We start from the raw sequence: 13,234 nt of genomic DNA on the forward strand, positions 1-13,234 counted from the left end.
GGAAGAAGAAAGAAATCCCATGTCCACTATCCGTCCGCGGCGGAGACGGACATGCGGCGCGTCTTTCCAGACATGAGTCTCCGCAAGATAAATTTCACCTGTATAATGTTTGAAGCTGACCACAAAGGTGGAAACGGCTCAGCGGCAGTCACTCCTGTCCCTATCTCAGGCGGCAGTATTCATCAGAAAAAGTGTAGAACATCGTTTATATTATTGTTATATGTGTTCACTAATCAGCCATTCACAGGGAAGATGACAAGTGTATGATTGGATGTGACTGCTGTGGCCCCCACTTATTCCAAGAACTAGTTTCCGAAAGTGCCCTCTGAAAGAAACTGCCCTGTTTTTGCGCACTACAGTCAAACAGTGGATTTGGGACCCTTAATTTGGTGTTCAATGGGGGTTCCATTCATTGAACCCATAGAGGCTACTCTTTCAGCTTTCCTCATTTGAATAAACATGAGCATGTACAACATGATGGGGTCTGGATAAAAGGCTGTCAGGTAAACTGTTGGTTTAGGTCTATGGCTGTCTCAAAGAGATAAGAGGATTAAAAAAAAAACATAAACAGTGCAAAACTTGAATTTATTAAACCTGAGCTATACCACAGATCACTTTTGGTGAGGTCTGGCAGTGGTTTTGGATGGAAGCAAACCTGTTTTTTTTTTTTTTCTAGTCCTTCACTCTTTAACCTTTTAATAACCGGAGCTTTTGTCGTTTTTCGCTCCCCTCCTTCCCAGAGCCATAACTTTTTTTTCTTTTTTCGTCAATGTGGCCATGTGAGGGCTTATTTTTTGCGAGACGAGTTGTACTTTTGAACGACACCATTGGTTTAAAAAAAATTCTAAATGCAGTGAAATTGCAAAAAAAATTGCAATCTCACACTCGTTTTTTGTTTGGCTTTTTTTTGCTAGGTTCACTAAATGCTAAAACTGACTTGCAATTATGATTCTCCAGGTCATTACGAGTTCATAGACGCCAAACATGTCTAGGTTCTTTATTATCTAAGTGGTGAAAAAAATTCCAAACTTCGCTAAAAAAAATAATTGCGCAATTTTCTAATACAAGTAGCGTCTCCATTTTTCATGATCTGGGGTTGGGTGAGGGCTTATTTTTGTGTGCCGAGCTGACATTTTTAATGATACTATTTTGGTGTAGATACTTTCTTTTGATCGCTCGTTATTGCATTTTAATGCAATGTCGTGGTGACCAAAAAGACGTAATTTTTTTCTCGCTACGCTGTTTAGCGATCAGGTTAATGCTTTTTTTTCTTATTGATAGATCGGGCGATTCTGAACTCGGCGATACCAAATATGTGTAGGTTTGATTTTTTTTTTTTTAATTGTTTTATTATGGATGGGGCGAAAGGGGGGTGAATTAAACTTTTATATATATATTTTTTTTTTTAAAAACAGTTCTTTTTAACTTTTGCCATGCTTCAATAGCCTCCATGGGAGGCTAGAAGCTGGCACCACTCGATCGGCTCAGCTACATAGCAGTGATCATCAGATCGCTGCTATGTAGCTGAATTGCAGGCTTGCTATGAGCGCCGACCACAGGGTGGCACTCACAGCAGGCCGGCATCAGTAACCATAGAGGTCTTAAGGACCTCTATGGTTACCATCCTGAGGCATCGCCGACCCCCGATCATGTGACGGGGGTCGGCGATGCGCTCATTTCCGGCCGCGCGGCCGGAAGCGGTAGTTAAATGCCGCTGTCAGCGTTTGAGAGCGGCATTTAACAGGTTATTAGCGGCGGGTGAATCGCGATTTCACCCGCCGCTATTGCGCGCACTTGTCAGCTGTATGAAATAGCTGACATGTCGCGACTTTGATGTGGGCTCACCTCCGGAGCTCACATCAAAGGGGGAGACACGACATGCCCAGTACTAGTACGGTGCATGTCGTGAAGGGGTTAAAATAGTTTCTGAGAAAGATGTGTGATGACGAATTGGCTACTTTTACATCAGCTTTCTCCAAAAATAGTGCAGATTTGTAATATGGGTATTGGTAGCAATTATTAGGAAAAAATGGATGCAAATTTAAGCAGTTTACATGACCTACCTTGTCCTGCATTTTGGGTGGGAATCAGGGCTGTGGCGTCAGTAAGTCAAACCTCCAACTCCTAAATTTCCCTGACTCCGATGCCAACCCCATGGCACTGGTCACTACTGAGCATGTACATAAAGTGCAGCACAGATTCATCTCAACTACGACCCCACAGCACTGGTCACTACTGAGCATGTACATAAAGTCAAATCAATAGGCAACCATGGCACAACAGTCTCACCAAAAAACTTCGACAAGCATCCAGGGTTGCGGAGTGGTGTTGGAAGAAAACACGCCTGCCAGACGACTTCACCGCTTTCAACCAAGCTACACTTGCCTTCAAATTAGCCCTCACATCTGCTAAACAAACCTATTTCACAAACCTTTTATCTTCATTATCCTACAACCCGAAACAGCTGTTCAGCACATTCAATTCTCTCCTCAGCCCACCACTGCCTCCTCCAACTTCCCTAATCTCTGCCAAGGACTTTGCCACCTACTTCAAAAATAAGATAGACCAAACAAGGCAATCCTTTACTGCTCCACCACCCCAACCACTCCATATACCAGACCTCTGCCCATCCCTAATAACCTCTCTCTCCAACATCACTGAAGGAGAGCTTACTCATCTCCTTTCCAAATCACACCTCACCACCTGTGCACTTGACCCCATCCCTTCCTACCTGCTCCTCAACCTCACTAACACACTCATTCCAGCCCTAACCCATCTCTTCAACCTATCGCTATCTTCTGTTACCTTCCTCTCTGCCTTCAAACATGTCACCATCACACGCATTCTCAAAAAAAACTAACCTTGACACAACTGCTATGCCCAGCTATCGTCCCATATCACTGCTTCCGTTTGCTTCCAAACTCCTTGTGCAGCATGTCCATGCTCAACTTTCCTCCCACCTCTCATCTAACTCTCTCCTTGATGACCTCCAATCTGGCCTCCGCCCCCACCACTCCATCGAAACTGCCCTGACCAAAATTACTAATGACTTACTCACAGTCAAAGCTAACAGACAGTTCTCCATCCTCCTCGACCTGTCATCTGCCTTAGACACAGTCGACCACTTCCTACTGCTACAGATTCTTTGTTCCCTTGGCATCAAAGACCTTGCCTTGTCCTGGATTGCCTAATACCTTTTCAACTGCACATTTAGCGTTTCCCACTCCCACGCTACCTCCTAATCCCAGCCTCTCTCTGTTGGAGTCCCTCAAGGCTCTGTCCTGGGGCCCCCTACTCTTTTCCTTCTATATCCTTGGCCTAGGACAACTCATAAAGTCTCATGGCTTCCAGTACCACCTGTATGCGGATGACACTCATATCTACCTCTCTGGCCCAGATGTCACCTCTCTGCTGTCCTGAATCCTGGAGTGTCTATCAGCCTTATCCTCCTTCACCTCTCGCTTCCTAAAACTCAATGTAGACAAAACCGAACTCATCATCTTTCCTCCATCTCGCGTATCTCCTTTACTCGACCTATCTATTATGGTAAATGGCATCACGCTCTCTCCTGCACCTGAAATTCGCTGCCTTGGAGTAACTGTCGACTCTGTCCTCTCCTTCAAACCGCACGTCCAAACTCTTGCCACTTCCTGTCGCCTCCAACTCAAAAATATTTCCAGAATCCGTCCCTTCCTCAGCCCTCAATCTACTAAAACTCTTGTGCATGCCCTCATCATCTCCCGCCTTGATTACTGCAACACCCTCTGTGGCCTCCCCGCTAACTCTCTTGCACCACTCCAGTCTGTCCTCAACTCTGCTGCCCAACTAATCCACATCTCTCCTCGCTACTCCCCTGCTTCTCCTCTCTGCAAATCCCTCCACTGGCTCCCAATTCTTCAACGAATCCAGTTCAAACTACTAACACTGACCTACAAAGCCATCCACAACCTGTCCCCTCCCTATATCTTTGAACTAATCTCCCAATATCGTCCCTCACGTAATCGTCGATCCTCTCAAGACCTCCTACTCTCCTCCACACTTATTCGTTCCGCACACAACCGCCTCCAAGATTTCCCCCGAATATCCCCCATCCTCTGGAATTCCATGCCTCAACACGTCCTATTATTCACCATCCTCGAATCCTTCAGATGGAACCTGAAAACCCATCTCTTCAGTAAAGCTTACAGCCTGCAATAACCATTCTGCCGCCTCACCACCACCACCAGAGGTGCCGCACCCCCGACCTTCTATCTCTTCACCATTATCCTGTAGAATGTAAGTCCGCATGGACAGGGTCCTCTCCCCTCTGAACCAGTCTGTCAGCGTAAATTTGTTTACTGTAACCAATATCTATAACTTTTTATGTAACCCCTTCTCATGTACAGCACCATTGAATTAATGGTGCTATATAAATTAATAATAATAAAGTGTGCAGCACAGATTCATCTCATCTATGACCCCACCACACTGGTCACTACTGAGGATGTGCATAAAGTGCAGCACAGATTGATCACTATGACCCCAGAGCACTGGTCACTACTGAGCATGTACATAAAGTGCAGCACAGATTCATCTCCACTAAAAGCCGAGATCCTTAATTTATATGACGTCTTATAACTTTCCCAAATTATTATGAAAACATTCACAGCACCTCCTTCATTGTACTACTGTGCACAATTATATATTTTAGGAGTTGGAGTCAGTCCATTTTATACCGACTCTGACTGCACTGCCCTGGTGGGAACACTCTTTAGAATTGTGCATGATTTTTTTTTCCTTCCTCATACTAAGGCTATGTTCACACATCTGTGAAATATCCATGTGTTGTCCAATTTTGTTTTGTTTTTCTCGGATAGCACATGGACCTATAAAGTTTCATGGATCTGTTCACCTATACATGAGAAACATGGATCTGGGAGGGAGACTCTGGAATGTTCGTAATCTGATCCATGCTTGCTTTCTGTTGTTTAGTACTTGATTTTGAATATATTTTTAATTAAAAAGAACAAATTCAAGGGTGTTTTTTAATATGGGAAGGAAAACTTATTTTCAATGAAAAAAAAATTATGAAACCAGAATGCCACCAGTGAAAAGATTGGTCCATTTCTCATGGATGGTAAAATTCACACAAATTTGTGAATGTAGCCTTAGACTCCGAATGTCTTGATTTCTGTGGCATGATCACCATCCCTCTGCATGTCGCATTGTTGTTTTTTGTTTGTTTTTCAGAATTAATATTGATTCTCTTTTCCTAGGAAGCTGATTTTGCTGCTGAGCAGGTAGATTTGTATGATGATGTCTTGGCAGTTGCATCTCTTGGCTCGTCTCACCATGATGGGAAATCTGAGCCAACCTCCCCTGTACAGGTCAATGCTGAATCAAAAAAGGCGCCTGCCGTACTGTACACATACAAGAATGTCAAAAAGAAGGCATCTGTATATATTGGAAACTTTACATGGGTAAGATGATTTTATTTTTTTTATAACTAGTTTTCTATTGCATCCATTCATTGAAATGTGAATTACTGCGGGATTGCTACAGCCACATCTAATGATGCTGCACAGGAGGGAAATACCAATCTTAATGCTTTTGCACAAGTAATTAACATTAGTCATTTAATTAACTGATCAAATAATTAACAGGAATTTGTCAGCAGGTTTTTGCTATGTAATACGACAGCAGCATGGAGTAGGAAGGCAAAGACCCAGATTCCAGGGATGTACCAATTATGAAATTATCATTTTCTCTGCTGCAGATTTTGCAGATCTCAGGTGTTAATCCCATCCACACCACTGCTTTCTTTGTACATTGTGTAGTGGATGAGAACTGCTAATTAGTGTTGCAGGTGGTGTTGGACTAGCCTGCATGTGGCCAGTTAACCTATGTTACTTTTGGGAACAAGGCTAGTTTCTGCTCACTGGGTTATTTCCTTACAATGCGCACTGACAGTGCTCTCTCGCTGGCTCATCACTTCTCATCATAGCTGGTGAGCAAGCGCACTGTCACTGGGCATTATAAAGAATATTGCAGTGACAAGATCTTACTGCGCATACGTCAGAATTGACAAGCGACGCATGCACAGTAGAGAAGGAACTAGCCCAGCTTCTGAAATGGAGGTGATGCTTCATTTGAGGGTGGGGTCAGAGACTGCGATGATGCCCCCTTATGACGTCTCGTTTGAGTATCTCAGCATGAATAAAAAAATAAAATAAAGCAGTTATAGTAGAAAGGGAATGGTAAAGCATTTTTAATTAAAGTACAGTGAGTACAGATAGTATTCAGACCCCTTTAAATTTTTCACTTTTTGTTTCATTGCAGCCATTTGGTAAATTCAGAAAAGTTCAATTTTTTTCACATTAATGTACATTCTGCACCCCATCTTTACTGGGATAAAACAAATGTAGAAATGTTTGCATATATATTAAAAGAAAAACTAAAATATCACATGGTCATAAGTATTCAGACCCTTTGCTCAGACACTCATATTTAAGTCACATGCTGTCCATTTCCTTGTGATCCTTCTTGAGATGGTTCTACTCCTTCATTGGAGTGTTTAATTAAACTGATAGGACTTGATTTGGAAAGGCGCACACCTGTCTATATAAGACCTCACAGCTCCCAGTGCATGTCAGACCAAATAAGAATCATGAGGTCAAAGGAACTGGCCAAGGAGCTCAGAGACAGAATTGTGGCAAGGTACAGATCTGGCCAATGTTACAAAATAATTTCTGCAATACTCAAGGTTCCTAAGAGCACAGTGGCCTCCATAATCCTTAAATGGAAGAAGTTTGGGACCACCAGAAGTCTTCCTAGACCTGGCCGTCCAGCCAAACTGAGCAATTGTGGGAGAAGAGCCTTCCTGAGAGAGGTAAAGAAGAACCCCAAAATCACTGTGGCTGAGCTCCAGAGATGCATTAGTGAGATGGGAGAAAGTTCCACAAAGTCAACTATCACTGCAGCTCTCCACCAGTCGGGCCTTTATGGCAGAGTGGCCCAACGGAAGCCTCTCCTCAGTGCAAGACATATGAGAGCCCACATAGTTTGCTAAAAAAAAAACACATGAAGGACTCCAGGACTATGAGAAATAAGATTCCCTCGTCTGATGAGATGAAGATAGACCTTTTTGGTGATAATTCTAAGCGGTATGTGTGGAGAAAACCAGGCACTGCTCATCACCTGCCCAATACAATCCCAACAGTGAAACATTGTGGTGGCAGCATCATGCTATGGGGGTGTTTTTCAGCTGCATGGACAGGATGACTGGTTGTCATTGAAGGAAACATGAATGTGGCTAAGTACAGAGATATCCTGGATGAAAACCTCTTCCAGAGTGCTCTGGACCTCAGATTTGGCCGAAGGTTCACCTTCAAACAAGACAATAACCCTAAAGGTACCTTCACACGAAGCGACGCTGCAGCGATAGCGACAACGATGCCGTTCGCTGCAGCGTCGCTGTTTGGTCGCTGGAGAGCTGTCACACAGACCGCTCTCCAGCGACCAACGATGCCGAGGTCCCCGGGTAACCAGGGTAAACATCGGGTTGCTAAGCGCAGGGCCGCGCTTAGTAACCCGATGTTTACCCTGGTTACCAGCGTAAAAGTAAAAATAAAAAACAGTACATGCTCACCTGCGCGTCCCCCGGCGTCCGCTTCCTGTACTGTGTGAGCGCCGGCCCTAACAGCAGAGCGGTGACGTCACCGCTGTGCTTTTACTTTCACTTTAGGGCCGGCGCTCAGTCAGAGCAGGAAGCGGACGCCGGGGGACGCGCAGGTGAGTATGTACTGTTTGTTATTTTTACTTTTACGCTGGTAACCAGGGTAAACATCGGGTTACTAAGTGCGGCCCTGCGCTTAGTAACCCGATACTTACCCTGGTTACCAGCGTAAAACATCGCTGGCATCGTTGCTTTTGGTGTCAAACCTGACGATACACGCCGGTCTGACGACCAAATAAAGTTCTGAACTTTATTCAACGTCCAGCGATATCACAGCAGGATCCAGATCGCTGCTGCGTGTCAAACACAACGATATCGCTATCCAGGACGCTGCAACGTCACGGATCGTTGTCGTTCTCGTTGTAAAGTCGTTTCGTGTGAAGGTACCTTAAGCACACAGCTAAAATAACAAAGGAGTGACTTCAGAACAACTCTGTTACCATTCTTGACTGGCCCAGCCAGAGCCCTGACCTAACCCCAATTGAGCATCTCTGGAGAGACCTGAAAATGGCTGTTCACCATCCAACCTGGAGCGATGAAGCAACAGGATGGCGGCATCGCAAGAAGATGGGAGGCGCCGGACCTGCGACACCCATTGGACCGGACCGCCCCCCGGGTGAGTATAATAAAACTTATTTTTCTTATCTTTCAGGTCGGACCGAGAGTTTATCTACGGCATTATAGAATACTGTATATAAGCCCTGAAAGGCAATGGCCGTATCTTATATTGGGCAAAACTGCTGACCCGTTAAAGGGGTCTGAATACTTTCCATACCCACTGCATATTGGAAAAGCTATTAGATTACATTAAATAGACATTTAGGATTAAATCAGTGTTAGTTTTGGACCACCTTTTTAAGTTCAGTTAGCGAACAGTGTGTTATGGTCTGATCATACTTCATTTGACCCCTATGGGTCTGAAGGTTTGCAATGGTGTCATTTTGGAAACCATATAACTACCATGTAGCAGCCATGAGGTCGGTTCAGCCAGAGGTCAATGGATTGGTGGTTTTAGGGCCTAGGACTGAAAAATGGTAAGGGATCATGCTTAGATGGACTCATTTTTTTTCTGGCAAAATGATGTTAGCAACAAGCCGACTGCCACTGGGCTCAGATTCTGAGTGCTTCTGATAAGCAATGATAGATTGAACCTGATGTTATTCGCTCTTTTATTTACCAGTGGACAACAGATCAGCAGCTCCTCGCCGCCATTCGTTCTGTTGGCGTCCATGACCCTGTGGAGCTGAAGTTTGCAGAAAATCGAGCAAATGGCAAATCAAAAGGGTGAGAATTGGGACGCCTTACATTTTTTTTTTAACTCCCTGTGCAATTAAAGTACATTTTGTAACATTCACAAATTAGTTTCTATATCTTAATGTGTAGGCCCTCATAGACCTGTCAATGACAAGAAAACTTCCTTATATCAGAGAATAGCTTTAATAGCCGTTCTCTAATATGACATTGTTATCCTCATCATAGTTGAACATACACTGCAGGGAAACCGGTTGTGTCCAGGAGTATAAGGCATTATTGACATTCAAGGTTGGCCTGGTGAGAATGATGCAACTTTCATGTCCTTGGCAAAGAAGTACAGTGCAGTTCTTGTGCATGGTTAGCAAAAGTCTGCCTTGAAGCAAAAGTAATGCAGTGAGTCTACAGAAATCCCCCCCCCCCCCCAGACATCACTAGAAATAAGCTCTCAATTGCCTAATTTCTTTATAATGTTTAAAGAGGTTGCCCAGTTCTTTTATATTGATGGCCTATGCTTAAGGTACCTTCACACATAACGATTTCGTTAACGATATCGTTGCAACGTCACGCTTTTGGTGACGTAGCAACGATCCCACTTAACGATCTCGTTATGTGTGACAGCGACCAACGATCAGGCCCCTGCTGGGAGATCGTTGGTCGTAGGGAATGATCATGACCTTTTTTTGGTCGCTGATCACCCGCTGTCATCGCTGGATCGGCGTGTGTGACTTGTAACCAGGGTAAACCAGGGCCGCGCTTAGTAACCCGATATTTACCCTGGTTACCATTGTAAAAGTTAAAAAAAAAACAGTACATACTCACATTCCGATGTCTGTCACGTCCCCCGCCGTCAGCTTCCCTGCACTGACTGTCAGCGCCGGCCGTAAAGCAGAGCACAGCTTTACTTAAAAGAATAATTGGTCAATTACTGCCCATCAGCCAGGGCAGGCTGAGACAAGTATGGGGTCGATTCAGTAAAATTGGCATTGTATGCACCAGTCATAATGGAGGGCTGTAGTGGAGTAACTTGTGTCTAATGACTTTTTTTCATCAGTATTTACACAAGAAAATCCCATGGCAGACAATAAAAATTCCCCATTAAATGTCACCTGCTTAACCCAGCAGGAAGTACGGCGGCGTCTAAGAATCACTAAAATTGACAAATCTCCGGGCCTGGATGGGATACACCCCCGAGTACTGCAGGAATCCAGTACAGTCATTGATAGACAATTATTTTTAATCTTTAAAGAGTCTATAATAACAGGGTCTGTACCACAGGACTGGCGTATAGCAAATGTGGTGCCAATATTCAAAAAGGGGACTAAAACTGAACTCGGAAATTATAGGCCAGTAAGCTTAACCTCTACTGTGGGTAAAATCCTGGAGGGCATTCTAAGGGATGCTATACTGGAGTATCTGAAGAGGAATAACCTCATGACCCAGTATCAGCACGGGTTTACTAGGGACCGTTCCTGTCAGACTAATCTCATCAGCTTCTTTGAAGAGGTAAGTTCTGGACTAGACCAAGGGAACCCAGTAGATGTAGTGTATATGGACTTTTCAAAAGCTTTTGATACGGTGCCACACAAAAGGTTGATACATAAAATGAGAATAATGGGGATAGGGGAAAATATGTGTAAGTGGGTTGAGAGCTGGCTCAGGGATAGAAAACAGGGTGATTATTAATGAAACACACTCGGACTGGGTCACGGTTAGCAGTGGGGTAACACAGGGGTCAGTATTGGGCCCTCTTCTTTTTAACATATTTATTAATGACCTTGTAGGGGGCATTCAGAGTAGAATTTCAATATTTGCAGATGACACTAAACTCTGCAGTATAATCAATACAGGGGAGGACAATTTTATATTACAGGATGATTTATGTAAACTAGAAGCTTGGGCTGATAAATGGCAAATGAGCTTTAACTGGGATAAATGTAAGGTCATGCACTTGGGTAGAAGTAATAAGATGTATAGCTATGCTTAATTCTAAAACTCTGGGCAAAACCGTCAATGAAGGAGACCTGGGTGTATGGGTGGATGACAAACTCACATTTAGTGGCCAGTGTCAGGCAGCTGCTACAAAGGCAAATAAAATAATGGGATGTATTAAAAGAAGCATAAATGCTCATGGGAACATAATTTTACCTCTATACAAGTCACTAGTTTGACCTCACTTAGAATACTGTGCACAGTTCTGGTCTCCGGTGTATAAGAAAGACATAGCTGAACTAGAGCGGGTGCAGAGAAAAGCGACCAAGGTTATTAGAGGACTGGGGGGTCTGCAATACCAAGATAGGTTATTACACTTGGGGTTATTTAGTTTGGAAAAACGAAGACTAAGGGGTGAGCTTATGTTAATGTATTAATATATGAGGGGACAGTACAAAGACCTTTCGGATGATCTTTTTAATCATAGACCTGAGACAGGGACAAGGGGGCATCCTCTACGTCTGGAGGAAAGAAGGTTTAAGCATAATAGCAGACGCGGATTCTTTACTGTAAGAGCAGTGAGACTATGGAACTCTCTGCCGTATGATGTTGTAATGAGTGATTCATTACTTAAATGTAAGAGGGGACTGGATACCTTTCTGGAAAAGTATAATGTTACAGGGTATATACACTAGATTCCTTGATAGGGCGTTGATCCAGGGAACTAGTCTGATTGCCGTATGTGGAGTCGGGAAGGAATTTTTTTCCCCAGTGTGGAGCTTACTCTTTGCCTCATGGGTTTTTTTTGCCTTCCCCTGGATCAACATGTTAGGGCATGTTAGGTTAGGCTATGGGTTGAACTAGATGGACTGTCTTCCTTCAACCATAATAACTATGTAACTATGTAATTCATTGAGAGGCACACACCACTTAATAAATTTGCCGCATCTTACAAGTGCCGCACGTCTCCGTCAGAGATGTACTCCAGTGGGGGACTAGAATACATTTTTGGCATAATTTACACTACTAAACTGGTATAACTTTTCAGTAATTAGAGGGGCGCATGTAGCTATACCCCATCCTACCCATGCACTGACAATTTTGCCAATGCTGACCATGACTGGCGTAAAAACGCAGAAAGTTGCCAAATGTACGCCTGTTCCGGTGTAAACTTAATGAATAGGGACACTTATCCTAGACGTGTTTGAAAAATGAGGCCAAGTAGGCAGAAACACACCTCACTGGCCATCATTTCCTAAACGGCTATGGGAAAATGAAAGCTGCAATGTGGTAGAGATCAATCACAACACTGCTTTTATTTTCGCACAGAAGGTTAAAGCATACATGTCGTTTTAGTTTTTATTTAATAAATCAATAGTACATGTGAAAATCAGCAACTGGGTCCACAGCAACCAGACTTGCCTCTACCGCAAGTGCAGCTGACATTTTCTCATAGTAGTTTAGGAAATAAAGGCAGGTTTCTGATTGGTTGCTATGGGCAACAAGGCCTTTTGTCTTTGTTTAAAATTATTTGGTCTCACTTCTCAAAAGTGTATACGCCTCCTGAAGAAGAAAACAGAAACGCGCGTCGGGGCGGCAGGCGGGGATACCAGGTTTCCATTTCTAAGTAAGTTATCCTTAATTTGGGTCGCCTAACTTAGGTTTATTATAGCACCTGGCATTTATCTTTTTGGTAGGGCTGTGATACATGGCACCTGCAGATTTACAAGAAATTCTCTATATCAGCCCTAATGAATGCTCAAGATAATCCAGTTACTTATATATAAAACAGCCCAGTTTATGTTTTGCTTACTTTTCTGCTTAAAGGACCAGACACTCTTTTTATTTTTAATTTTTATTATATATAGCAACTTTGCATAAGTAATAATAAATATGATATGGATGTATATGGCACCTGATATGGCAGTTTTGATATCTATATTTATAAAATATTGATGGTGTAAAATGTGATTTATAACATACCTGGTTATAATTCCCCTTTAACCTGCTTGGTTTGTGGTACTCTAATCCTATGTAAACAAATTTTGTGTGTATAATAAAATATTAATATTTTGTTAAAATACTCTTGACCTCATTTGATTAATTTTCAACGGGGTTTTTTTTGTGATATAGTGAATTTAGAGTTATATTGTTATGAGATCCTGCGGTATTTAATAGAGAAACAGGCCTAGTTGCCCATAGCAACCAATCAGAAATTGGCTTTTAATCCTTAAAGCGTAACCGGTGTTTTAATTTTTATTTCATAAATCAATAGTACACTTGAAAATAAACTGTGTAATATGTCTTATCAAAGACATTTGCTTCTTTCTCGATCAG

The 13,234-nt window shown here is 43.0% G+C and overlaps 1 protein-coding gene across 5 annotated transcripts in view; it reads left to right on the forward strand.

Annotated features, from left to right (window-relative positions):
* Nucleotides 1–13,234, forward strand: part of CPSF7 (cleavage and polyadenylation specific factor 7) — a 43,426-nt gene that overhangs the window by 18,008 nt on the left and 12,184 nt on the right. For all 5 annotated transcript variants that reach the window (XM_077287974.1, XM_077287973.1, XM_077287971.1 and 2 more), the window contains exons 2-3: nucleotides 5,256–5,459; nucleotides 8,895–8,998. In XM_077287974.1, coding sequence (XP_077144089.1) covers nucleotides 5,256–5,459; nucleotides 8,895–8,998 — 308 coding nt within the window. The remainder of the gene's footprint in view (nucleotides 1–5,255; nucleotides 5,460–8,894; nucleotides 8,999–13,234) is intronic.

Source organism: Ranitomeya variabilis, chromosome 2 (assembly GCF_051348905.1).
Source record: "Ranitomeya variabilis isolate aRanVar5 chromosome 2, aRanVar5.hap1, whole genome shotgun sequence".
Classification (NCBI taxonomy): Eukaryota; Metazoa; Chordata; class Amphibia; order Anura; family Dendrobatidae; genus Ranitomeya; species Ranitomeya variabilis.